Genomic DNA, 13421 nt, shown 5'->3' on the forward strand with positions numbered 1-13421 from the left:
TGGCCATAGTGGGCAGTATCATATAGTAGTATCATGCATATGATACTTTTCTATGATACTAGATCCATAATGCATAGTATCATAGACTAGTATCATAGTTTGCTATATTAATTGATTTGTAGAATCCCAATACAAATTTGTGTACAAGATTTATTTGGTACTAACTTTTTCTCGTGATGTGCGCTATGATACAGTATCTACCTATGATACTCTAATCTTCTCTCTCATCCATAATTACCTGCCACATCAGCATTTTTGGTGGGGCTAGGATGCATGATACTAGCACTATGGCTAGTAACATAGCTAATTACCACCTCACTCTCTTCATTTATTGGCACCATGTCACAAAAATATCTTAAGATGTATGATGTACTCCCACTATGAGCAGTCTGATCAATTTCAGCATCCTTGTCTCCGGCAGGGTGACGCTGATTTGTCATCCTGTGAGATGGAGCCACGAGGCTCTTCTGGTCTACCCACGTTGGGGCCGACGCCCCGTGCAGCTACCACATGCACGGATGCGGACATGAGCACATCATTGTTTATTTAGCGGAAAAAGGAAAGGAAATGCTCTAAGATGAGATATATCACAGGAAAATGTGTCCAGGAACAAGTTGGTTTAGAGCATCTCCAGCCGCGTCCCCCAAACCGTCCCCCAAACCGCGCCGGATCGAGCGTTTGGGGGACGTGTTTTGTTCGTGCCGCGTTTGGGGGACGTCGCTCCCCAGCCGCGTCCCCCAAACGCCGCCCCCAAACATTTAAAATAATTTTTCTAGCATTTTTATTTCAATTTCCACAAACTAATACATAATTTGGAACGTGGTTTACACGAAAACACAGCTTGGAACATGGTTTTCCACAAACTAATACATAGTTTGAACCATGGTGGACACAAATATAAAATATTGCAAAGAAACTAAACCTAACTAGGCCGTGCATCGAAGGTTTCGTGTGTTCGCTGCTAAGAAAGAACACTCGAGGGCACACCCAGTCACCTAAACTGGAAAATCCAGCGGGACGGGACGCGTCGCTGCGCCCTCTGCGGGAACTGCACCGTCGCTGCGCGTCAATAACTTCCGTCGCGAGGTAGGCGACGGTTAGGTTTAAATTAATTGTGCCGCTGACGGGTCGGCCCCGCCACTCCCCGCCTCGCTCGTTGTGTCCGGCGTCCCCGTGCGTCCCCGTGGGGACGGGGACGGGCTCGGGCGCCGGACACCGAATGGGGGCGCGCCGGACGAAAAAGGGCTTTGGGGGACGCGGCTGGAACGCTTTTTTTGTCCGACGCGCCCCAAATCGCTTTGGGGGACGGTTTGGGGGACGCGACTGGAGATGCTCTTATATTCAGAGATGAGGAACAGGAGACAAAGCACATGCTCACCAACTGTTTCTTCCGCTGCAGCATGCGCCACTCCTCTGCGATGATCTGGATGGACCATGCTACGCATCGGCCAGTCGACAACAGTATGCAGATCTCATCCGAGTTTATTATTACTTGGAAAGCCCAGTATCTCTGGTCGCCAGCATGGAGCATAGCCTTGAACGCACAAGATTTACATGAGGTAATTAAGTTTGGAGTTGGAGATACATATGCTGATATATATGCACTTCCGCTGCAGCATGCGCCACTCCTCTGCGATGATCTGGATGGACCATGCTACGCATCGGCCAGTCGACAACAGTATGCAGATCTCATCCGAGTTTATTATTACTTGGAAAGCCCAGTATCTCTGGTCGCCAGCATGGAGCATAGCCTTGAACGCACAAGATTTACATGAGGTAATTAAGTTTGGAGTTGGAGATACATATGCTGATATATATGCATTCAGTCAATCAGGTACTTGCACATTTGGATCAATCTGGAGTGTTAGTGCCTTGCAGAACGAGCAAAGGCAAAGCTAGAGAAAAGTACCATATATTTCCTAGGTTAATGGGGGCACAAGTACTAGTACTACCCTTTTTGGCACCAAACCGAGATGGAGCCCATTTGTTATTTGATCCTTTTGTTTCTTCGAGCACTTGGGTTCAGCATCAAATGATTCTATTTTAAATTTCGAGGGGAAAAGTGTGCACTCTGTTTCCTTACTTTTCAAGTCTGCCACTGTAAACATCAAAATGAGCTAACACTATAAATTAGTGAGAGATTCCTTGCACTGTTCAATCAGAACCAAATAAATATATTATGGGGTTGTTATCCATATAATTATGCAGTAGAATTTAGCTGTACTTTGGATGATGCAACGCATGCATGGATACCAACCGGCAATGCATATGCATACAGTATTATACAGTGGTTAGGAGATCCCTACCAGTCGGTAGTAGTATTATGATCGAGGTACCGACTGCATTATTATTCCCAACGCTGACCAAAATGCATGCATGTAGAGTGGATAAACTCTGTCCTTCTTACTATCATTTTCTGGATTATGTACTACTTCCTTTGTTTATAAATAGGATGTTAATTTAAAATATTTAAAGTGAACTAGATACACCTCATAATAAATATATCTACATATTAAAAGTAGACTAGACACGTACCAAAAGAGATGAATCTACAAAAAACTGAACTGGAAATTCAATTTGGCTCCAGGGTGCGTATGCTCCCTCTACCAAGAAAATATATTTTGAAGTGTCAAAAAATGTTGTCAAAAAATTCTGCACATACATGTTCATAATATATGTGCGTTCGTCATGTTTCGAAAAAAACCAATTTTTTGTGGTCTATATAAAAAAAGAAACTTTATGTTGTGATAAGTCTTATTTTTAGCACCAAATTTTGTCTATTTTACACACGTCACAAGACAAGTCGAATTTTTTATGAAACAACTTTGTTGACGTGTAGCACGTGAAGACATACATATGGATTTTTTGTTTCAAGTTTTTAAATATTTTAAAATGTATCTAAGATGCATTTCAAAATAAAGAGATCATATGACCCCATGTGTCAAAACACCACTCCCTGAACCGAACATCTTATACTCCTTCCGTCCCATTGAGCATGTACAAAAATTGTCTAAATTCGAATGTAGTGTCTAGATAGGAACGGATTTTAACAAACTTCTGACATATTTGATGAGACGGAGGGAGTATTAGTGAACGGATATACTGTTGTACAGAAACATTCTTGCTCTTTAAGATTTATAATCTTGTTTTGGTTGCAAAGAAAAAGTTATCAACCTTCTCCTTGCATGGATAAGGAAGTGCATGTGTGCTCACAGTCAGTACGTTGTACGATTACAAGTCTTTTTTTTTTTTTTAAAGAGGCAAGGTCCGAAGGACCTAGACTATGCTGCATTGCTGCATTAGTCAAGGTGGTAGTATAAGTTACATAAAGGGTCACAATAAAAAAGAAATTACAAACAATTCCCTGGATTTTGCACTGGGAACCTCTAAGGAACTTGCATGAACGCGATCCAGAGCTGCCACACCTCCGCTGGAGGGTGAAGTGTGCTGGCGGCCGCCGTCTTCCTCGCCGGGGACATGGCCACTTGGGAACAAGCAGGCGTGAAGTGCCGCCACCGCATCATCAGAAACGGGCCTCCAAAGGAGGTTGCTGAGATGCCTGGCTGGCGTCAACTGATGCCATCCTTTGGCATCCAAGATCAATGACCCTCTTGTGGTCACCGTGAAACAACTCAAAACTGCACATGAGTCTCGCCAGCCCCCGAGGCTTCCCTGTCGCCGTTGGTGCCCTCTCCCTCGCCGCCAAGGCCGGCCAAAAGGACACCTCGGAGAAAGAGGAGCTTAAGCTGCTAGAGCCAGCGCTTATTAACCGAGCTCGCCGTGGTCGCGCTGCTCATCGCCCACCTCGGACACGAACGGAGAACCACTAGGGTCTGCTCCTCGAGGCTGCGCCACCGCATCAGGAAACACTAGCTCCCACCCGTCTTATTTGCCGAGATGCCTGAGCCGAGGTCGCGCGCCAGCCACCGCCCCCGCCACCGGAGCCGCGCCGCCGCACCATCCAACAACAAGATGCACCAGATCTGACGGAGAAGAACTGGTGACCTACTCCAAGACGCCACTATGGAACCACTACACCTAACTCTACTATATACACTACGAAGGTTGGAGCCTAGCCTCAGCCACTTGCCGGCGTCATCGCCGCCGGCAAGGGCCTCCGTCCAGCCCAAAGTAGGGGAAACCTCTCCCAACTACTGTAGCAAGGTGAGAGGGGGGGGGGGGGGGATGAACGCCTCTTCAAGTAGCCTGGATGTCGATGGAGTAGAAGTCAGTACAGTAGTACTGCTGGTAGCATGGTTTTTGGAAGTCAAACTACTGCAAAGTGTCGGCAATTATCCAATTAAGTTGGGCTGTCGGCGAGCCGTTGAGTCGTTGACCAAACTAAGTTAGTTGCCGCTGGCAGACACTTGGACTGAGCTCATGCTTAGTAAACTGTCACAACAAAGAATCGGCATAACTTGTCGTAATGTCAAACAAGCAGCTCGAAAAGATAATATCTGAAAATACAGCAACAGTTTAGAAATCAGGGAAGGGTGAAGACAGAATACAGTACTAAAATTATTTATAGTGAGAAAAAGAAAGAAAGAATTTCACCTAGATTACCTTTTGGATGCTCATGTTCACGGTTTCAGACATCTCGTGTGGATCCTAGGAAATTCTGCAACATTCTCGATTACGATGGTCTATCCAAATTACAGTTTGGCCTGTTTTTAGGACATGGCGTTTTTCAAAACGTTAAAAGATTCCGAATAAAGTTTCTCAGTGCATCCGGACGTCCTACGTTAGCTCACAAAAGTTTTGCATGGAAAAAATATTATATGTGACCTATGTAAAAAAGACAAATAACTGTCCCGTGAAAAACTTTTTTGGAGCATCAGAAATTTTCTTTTTTGAACAGGCCGAAAACTATAATATTTTTTCGGAACACTTTGTGTACAGACATAAATGTTTGGAAGTACACCGGCCCAATTTTATTGTCAATTTTTAAAATATATTTTTCTAGTAATAGGTGCATCTACTTTTTTCGATAAAGGAAATATATTAATATAAAAAAGATATCAATTACACCCAGCCTTTGCAACAACGTACCACCCTAATGGCACTACGGATGCACACGTCCAAAAAAAAAAAAAAAAAACTAAGAAACAAAAATCCCGCTACAGCATCTCGGGTCTAACAACAGCAATACATCCACCGCCAAGCCAACACCTGAAATACAGACTCTCCAAAAACGACGCCTCCAACAAGGGAACAGTGCTCTAACACCGTCGTCGCCCGATCATAGATCTTAGGTTCTCACCCTGAAGATAGTCCCCACTCTCAAAACAATGCCTCCAACAAGGTCATTGCCAGGCACAACTAGTTAAGGCCAGACCTTGGGTTTTCACCCTGAAAGGTAGGACTCTCAACTTCACCTGTGTTGTCGCCCCCACTTTCATACCGCTGCTGTGAAGCCCGGAACACCAAGTAAGTCTCTCAACAGCGCGGAGATTTGAACCTCCCTTAGCTAGTCCTCCCCTCCAGACTTCATGAAATTCTCTTCTTCCGACTTTCATCATGGATCCATAGTCACTTGATGTCAACACAGAAAAAGAGCTTCGTGCCGCTCCCTCACTACACCACAACACTAGATCCAATCGGTCGGAATAAAAGCATGAGTGCGCACGACCGAATACCACCGATCCAGCAAACTCCACGCAAAAAGCACTGTTACATTCGCCGGTGGAGCCTTCCGGAACTCAACACACCGGCCAGATCACGAGTCCAGGCCTCCGGTAGGTCTTCCTCTTCACGCAAGAGAGGCCCTAGGACCGCCGCCTTTATACAGGTCGGACCCCCACGTCGGTGACCATCCCGGGCTGGCCACTCCAACCCTCCACCGGCGACACCGTCGCCGGCTTCCATGCTCCTCCAACACGCCGCCGGAAAGCGGTGATAGATCGATAGATCCACCCCCACCAACCGCAGGTCGACCCTCTCCGACGAAGAAGAGGGCCACCTCCACCATGGGCCTGGCCGCCGCCCACCACCAGCCCCTACCGGTGTGCTGCGGGGGAGAGCCTATGGGAGAGGGGTCCGCAGCACAGAGCCGCCGCCACCCATCACCCGCGCCGGCCGATCCGCCGTTTGCATCGAGGATGAGATCCCGTCCGCCGTCACTCACGTCGACGAGGAAGGGCCCCCGCCGCCGCCACACCCCGTGGATCTTTGTCCTGGCGGTGTTATCGGCGACGGCGGCGGTTTGGGTTGGGGTGGGGGTCGGGAGAGGAGAGGGGGCGGCATCTACACATACGAGCCAAAATGGATTTCCGCTGTTTTTATACATACACTGGAAAAGCATATGTACTCTTTTTAGACGGAACAAAAAAGTTTCTCATAACACCCTCGTCCTCTTCCTCTTTCCTCAGAGCCCTGCTAGTAAAACAAAAGATTTTACCCATGCATGTCCAGCTCGTCCTGGGAACTCCGCTTTGCCTCACGGAAAGCGACGCCTCACCGTAGTAACGGCACCCGCTGACTCCTGGGTCCCACCCTACGATCCCGTAGGCGCGGAGTGCTTTTCCACACTACAGTGCTCCAGTACTGCCTCGCTACCTCTTTCTCCGTGCCCGCTGCTGCTACTGCTCGCTGCCCGCGTGCGCTCAGCTCAAACAAGTCAGTCGTCTTCCTCACATGTTTTGAGGGAGAGCTGCGAGGGCCAACGGGCGGGATTCCTGGATGTGACAGGCCAAGGTGCGAGGTTTCCTGATCAGAGCGGAAGCGGAGCGCGCCGCGAAAGCCGCCGTCTTTCCTCGTATAGGCTGCGGCGGACGGCGGAAGCAGGCAGCACGCCAGCACCGGCGGCACGGGAAGATAGTTTCAATCGACCGTCTTCTCCGCCCACGCTCCCCTCTTCCTCTTCACGGGAAGCCTGACACGGAGGAGCCGGGCAGTTCGCCTCACGGGATTCATTCACCGGGCCTCCCTCGACAGGTGCGCACACGTCTCCTCCTCATCCTCTGCTCCGCTTCTTCTCCCAAGCAGAAGCCGGATTAAAGCTTGAGCTGTGACCTGTGAGGAACTCCTCTCTTACTTCCTCCATCCATCTCTGTTTTTCTCTCTTCCTCCCTCCCCTGCAGTTCAGCTGGGAAGTTGGTTGACCACTGGTTAGTTGCCTAGCTAGCTCTAGTTGTTAGAGATGCTAACAGCGCACATTTGTAATGCCCATTTGCTTCTCGTGCTACTCTGCTTTGCTCGGTGGCAAGTATGAACAGAGGAAGCTCTGCTCGAGATTCCCTTTCAGTTCCAGCCCTGTCTTCTACATTTGTTCATATGCACTTGTGGGTTGGAATAGGATAGGTCCACTTGCCCGCTTTGACCGCGTTTGGATCTGCTCATTGATGCTCCTGTTTCTCTCCCGGCTAAACCAATTATAAATCCTCTCCGAGAAACAACACCGTCCCTACTCTCAACCCCTCACGGCCGTACCCCTTGCCGCCACCATTGCTGGCCTTCCCATGATGATTTACTTCCCTTCAATTCGTAATGCTGGGTCGGTAGGTACTCCTCGGTTCCATGAGAAACATGTCTGAGATTTGTCTCAATTCAGACTATGTTTAGATACATCTGAATTTAGACAAATCTCAGATACGTTTAGTAAGACGGAGGGCGTACACTTATCTTCACCTTTTTGCCTGCACTTAGATTGTTCAAGCTAACTTCTGTGTCTCTCCATTTTGCTGTGCTTTCCCGGTTCAGAAAATGACAGCGGGTAATTTGTCTTTCTACTGTCCTTAACTATCCTTTCTGTGTCTCTACTGGTTGGCATTTGTGACAGGTGCAGACAGTCAAGTACTTAGATGTCCCTTGCGAGCCTAAAAAGGGTTTGCAGTACGACTTGTTAGCTTGGATTTAAGCCCCCACTAGAAAGCTGTAACCTTTATTACAGTTGGCTGTTGCAGATCTTTTTTCCCTTTGTTAGGACTAGCCCAGGTCGTGTACCACCGACTCATCATCAATTTCCCTCTTTTCAGTCCCAATTCACCCCCCAGTCCTTTTTAATCCAATGATGATCGCGGTTTCTGAATCGTGCTGGACAATAATGTGCAGGTGATGCGCGTTGGGAGCTGCAGCAATGGCGTCGCTCGTGCCCGGGGTCCTCCTCAAGCTCCTTCAGCACATGAACAGCGAGGTGAAGGTCGCCGGCGAGCACCGCTCGTCGCTTCTCCAGGTGGTCAGCATTGTCCCCGCGCTCGCCGGGAGCGACCTCTTCACCAACCAGGGCTTCTACCTCAAGGTGTCCGACTCGTCTCACGCCACCTACGTCTCCCTGCCGGAGGACCAGCATGATCTCATATTGAGCGACACGATTCAGCTGGGTCAGTTCATCCACGTGGACCGTCTCGAGGCTGCCACCCCGGTGCCGATCTTGAGGGGGGTCAGGCCGGTTCCAGGCCGGCACGCCTGCGTCGGTAGTCCGGAGGACCTTGTGATGACTAGCTCCTCCAGTTTCCTTGGCACCAAGAAGGTGCAGCCATCGGTCAATGGCTCCAAGGATGCCGGCGCTCTGTCACTGGAGAAAGAGCAGAGCAAGCTGCAGAAGATAAACGCTTCTGTGAAAAGCAGCGGGGCCGAAAGCAAGAAACCGCAGCTGACCAAGTCAAACTCTTCGCTCTCGAAACAAGCGCTGGCTAGCCTTTTCGATAAGAAGGAAGCGGTTAGCTCAAAGGTGAGGCCGAACATTGCTAGGTCGACACCTTCATCGCCTACCAGTGTCCGTTCTCTGCCTGCATCGTTTGAAAGTCTGCCAAATGATATGAAGCTGAGAGCAAAAGCGAAAGGAGCAGACAAGTCATCGCCATCTAAGTTATCCTTGTTAGAAAAGGCTGCTTCTGTGCTGAAGGTTACTACAGCAGGGAGGAAGTCCTCTGCAGGTAACTTGCTTAGCAATACTCTCTTAAGTATTGAGTCGGGACCAAAGGCGTTGAGAAGAAGCTGGGAAGGGAAGGCCGATACGAAAAGCAAAGGCAATTCAGATTCAAAGGTGGCCAAACCTGACAGGAAGCCCGAGAATAGGAGCACATCGGTATGCTAACTATGCTTGTCATTTATATGGGTAAATAACTAAATATGTGTGTTGTGTTTAATTCGTGCCAAACATTGACCTCCATAGAATCTACATTTTGGGAACACAATGATGCTTAAACTTGTTCTGATTCAATCAAACTTGTTGTTTCTTTGTGATCAGACTCCTAGACGAAAACCACCACCAGATGAGAAGCTCTCACACAAGGATGACACTAAGATTCAGACTCCTCCCAGGAAAAGCACGTCAAGTGCTCTCTCAGATGATTCTGACAGAACAATCAATAAGTATCTTTCTCCTATAAGGCGGTCGTCAGGGGTTTTAGGCAACACCAATATGACAAATTTAGTGAAGATTGCTGCGAATAACAAAAAGCTGACCGATCCAAGCACTTCATGGACATCGCTTCCTCCACCACTTGCTAAATTAGGAAAGGTATGGCTAGGTAGCTAGCTCATTGACATGATCACTAACTTCTTAATACATGTCATGTCCATTTCTAACTTTTTGGCACCATAACCAGTTGAGCATTCTTTTTCTTATGGTTATCTACTGGATTAATAAATAGGTCTGCTAGAATTTTGATCAGATATGTGAAAATTCAAGTATACGTAAACTCCTTGAATGATTACCAGTTGGGACTCTATACTCCTGTTGTTGTAAATATTTTCATCCATTCCTTTAGGCTACTGGTTGAAGCAAATATAGAACGGCCTGCTAAAAATGTACCATATTTGCCCAGGAGGGGATGATAAGATACCAGTTTAGCCTGTGGTAATTAAGTGCTTTATGTTATATATTGGTGCTTCATGATTTCATTTTATTTTGTTACAGGAGCTTACCAAGTATAGGGATGCGGCACAAATGGCTGCAGTTGAAGCCATACAAGAAGCTTCTGCTGCAGAGAGCTTGCTTCGATGTTTAAGGTAATTTTTATCGCCTTATTACATAATTTATTTAGTTTATGATGCCTATAATTAACAACAATTCATGGCATTACCAACTCAACTGCCTTCAAGATTCTATCATCCAATGACCTTGAGTTATTCCTCCTCCTAAGACTTGCAGTACCTCAATTTATCTTAATTCTAAGTTTCCAACTACCACGTTTTTTTTAGACTTGCACCTAATGATAGCTTTTATTCAGTAAATTGTACATGTTTGAAAATCTTTAGATGTACTACGCTTTAGCTCTTCATTTCCTTTCAACTTTCGAGTATGCAAAATTCAGCAACTGGTGGGAAGCATCTTAAGTTTCACATGGCTTCTATTCTTCTAATCGTTTGACAGCCTTGATAGTTGATACGGTGTGCTTCTCTTGATGTTTATCTCACATGGTTCCTGAAATAATTGACACATTCCAAATGCCTTGGCTCTAGCTGGCCTGCATGATGCAATGATGCTATCAACCATCTTGGCTGGTTCCCTCGCCTTTTGACACATACACGGACTTGTGATTATTTCCGCACATGTCTGGTGTTTACACTTCACATGTTCTTGTCGCAGCAAGCTAGGTTCTGCCAGTGTTCATCTTCACTCAATGTGTGCCGATTCTTGTTCATACTGCCAAACTAGAAGTACACCCTACTTGTACTTGCTACTGCAATGTGTCCTCTAGAAACACTATTAATTCTTTGAAAGCATGCATTCTAGTGTCTTATTCAGCTCCCAGTTCTGCTCAACTAATAGTTTTACTGTAACATTATAACAATTTATTTAGAATGTGAACTATCAACCACGTAACAGTGATGCAGTAAGGACTTACTATTACCTCTATTGACATTGTTGTCTGGTGATCTGAGCAGCTCGTACGCCGAGGTGAGCTCGACGGCAGAGGAGCAGAACCCGCAGCTAGCCGTGGAGCAGTTCCTTGCTCTGCACTCAGCCATGTCGCGTGCCACAGTCGTTGCCGACTCGCTAGCCAAAGCAGCTGCCTCGACCTCTACAGCGACCTCACCGGATCAATCAACGGTGGGCGAAGCCGCGAGCATTGACGAAGAGTCCCTTGCCATTGCGGCGGAGCGCCGACGCCGTGCAGCCTCCTGGGTGGGCGCCGGTCTCGCCACTGACCTCTCCGCCTTCTCCCTCTACAACCTCAGACCGACACCCGCCAATGCGGCCTCCCCTCTGGCCGTCGTCCTCGTCGACGAGTCGGCGAAGCCGGCGGCAGTGAAAGCCTCACCGCCAGCCAAGTCGCGGCTGTCGCCCGCGAAGGGGAAGGTGCGGGCGGGCGCTGTCACTGCAGTAACGGCAGCGACTGCGCCTCCGCCGGATTGGGAGAGAGGAGGCGGCGCGGAGGAGAGGGGCGAGCTCGCGAGGCGGCTCGGGGAGGAGTCGAGGCGGTGGTTCCTATCGTTCGTGGAGCGGTTCCTGGATGCGGACGTGGCGGCGGCGGCGCCGTGGGACCGCGACCGTGCTGCCAGGATGCTCCCGCAGCTGAAGCGTGTCAACGACTGGCTAAGCGATATCGGGAAGCCGCCCGTGGTGGAACCGCCGGCTCCGCCCGCCGACGCGGGCGGCGAGGAGCCCGTCGCCAACGCGGCCCCTGCCACTGCGTCCAACGGTGTACCGGAGGAGACGATAGAGCGGCTAAGGAAGAAGATATACGAATACCTCCTCACCAACGTCGACTCGGCCGCCGCCGTGCTCGGCGAGTCGTCGCCGGCGGCGAACGGGAGGAAGGGGTGACGTGGGCTTTAAATTTCATGACGGTACTAAGGAGGTTTTTGTTGGGCTTGCCTTTTAGAAGTTGAGGAATTTGGTTGGGCCAAGAAATGTGACCAATCTCCTAAAGAAAGAAATGTGTATTTTTTGTATTTCCTTTGCATTTTTATCAGGTAGAAAGAGAAGTGGAGAAAGTGTATGGTGTAAAACGAAAATGTTCTCGTTCATGCATGCAGAAGAATGTGTCATGGAAAGTTCTGTAAAAAAAAGTGTTTCATGGAAAGTTTTGTAAAAAAATGTGTAAAATGAAAATGTGTCATGGAAAGTTTTGTAAAAAAAAAGAATGTGCAAAATGAAAATCTTCTCGTTCATATACAATGTTGACGGTCATCGTCACAATGACCTCCATCATCATGGTGTTGATGGTCTTCATTGTGGTCACGATCATCATTGCAACCACGATCACCACCGACACGAGTGTGAGAGTTGCGCTCATCAGTGTGACCACGTTGAGATACGTTGGTGGAGGAGCTGAACGTGCCGGTGTCCTAGCCCCTCTCGGAGAGTATGTTCTGGCGCATATCATGAGCACAAATTTGACCAAAGAGATCATCAAGAGTTGTATTGGGTTCGCGTTGACGGAGGACACTAGAGAATTGTAGGAGCCGTTGAGTCCATGAGGATATAGCAAAACATCTCATCTTCTTCAACGGGCTTTCCAATGGTGGCGAGCTCCGAGAAGAAGCCTTTCATCTTGGCAAAAAATTGGCCATGGTCATATCATTCTTATTTGTATTGTTGAGAGCACCTCACAAATGATTGATCTTCGTCTCTGACACCGAGGCAAACATGTTGGTGATGATAGTACAAACCTCGCCGGTGGTCTCAAGCCCAACAACATGGGCGAAAATTTCTAGCAACAACGAGTTAACGATGAACCCTTGCACCGTAGCATCATGGGCGATCCACGTGGTGTAGGCAAGAATCAGGATTCTGGTCTTGTTTTTGTTTGCATCCTCAACCTGCAGAGTTTTTGCCGGTGCAGTATCGGTACCATCGAGCAAGGCGAGGACCTGAGAACCATGAAGGGGTTGGAAGACTAGGGACTCCCAAAGAGAAATTTTGCCCAGAGTTTTTGGGAGGGAGGGGATCCGAGCAGGCTAGACAAGGGCATCAAGATGACGAGGACGCCATGGCTGCCGTGTGAGATCGAATCTTGGTCTTTGGGTTTTGATTTTTTTGTGTGTTTTCTAGGACCATAGGCGGAAACGATACCCTCTCAGGCTTGTGGTTCGTGTTTATATAGGGTAGAAAATTAAAGCCCTAGTGTGGGATTACAATGGGATACTGTATAGGGCAGAGTATTACTCTATGTCTATATGGTATGGTATACCGGGAGGCAGCCCGGGAAGATGAGAAGCACAAGACCGCCACCGAGGAGCGAAAAGTCACTTTCGGGGAGAACAAGGCCATGTGGTGGAGATCATTAACGGGGAGAACGAGGATGAACTTAATGCCATGGATGCGATCATGAGAGAGTGGTGAGAGATAAGAAAAATTGAGATCTTGCAAACAAGAGGCAAACAAGTGGTGGTAGTGGTGGTGCTTTGGCCAATGATGATGGTGGTGTGGTGGCGCCTCGACTAGTTTTGGCGTTAGTGAAGTTGCTGCCCGCGGTCATGACAATGACGATGTTGCTTGATTTTATCATATGTTGATTGCATATACTTGT

The 13421-nt window shown here is 48.1% G+C and overlaps 1 protein-coding gene across 1 annotated transcript; it reads left to right on the top strand.

Moving 5' to 3' along the window:
- The first annotated feature begins 6583 nt into the window (after window positions 1-6583).
- Window positions 6584-11713, top strand: LOC124679257 (nucleolar and coiled-body phosphoprotein 1-like). The gene is made up of 5 exons (XM_047215056.1): window positions 6584-6933; window positions 8050-9025; window positions 9188-9460; window positions 9860-9951; window positions 10831-11713. The coding sequence occupies exons 2-5, from the start codon at window positions 8075-8077 to the stop codon at window positions 11711-11713; spliced, it is 2199 nt and encodes a 732-aa protein (XP_047071012.1). The 5' UTR covers window positions 6584-6933; window positions 8050-8074.
- The last annotated feature ends 1708 nt before the right edge of the window (window positions 11714-13421 follow it).

Source organism: Lolium rigidum, chromosome 1 (genome assembly GCF_022539505.1).
Source record: "Lolium rigidum isolate FL_2022 chromosome 1, APGP_CSIRO_Lrig_0.1, whole genome shotgun sequence".
In the NCBI taxonomy this organism is placed as follows: Eukaryota; Viridiplantae; Streptophyta; class Magnoliopsida; order Poales; family Poaceae; genus Lolium; species Lolium rigidum.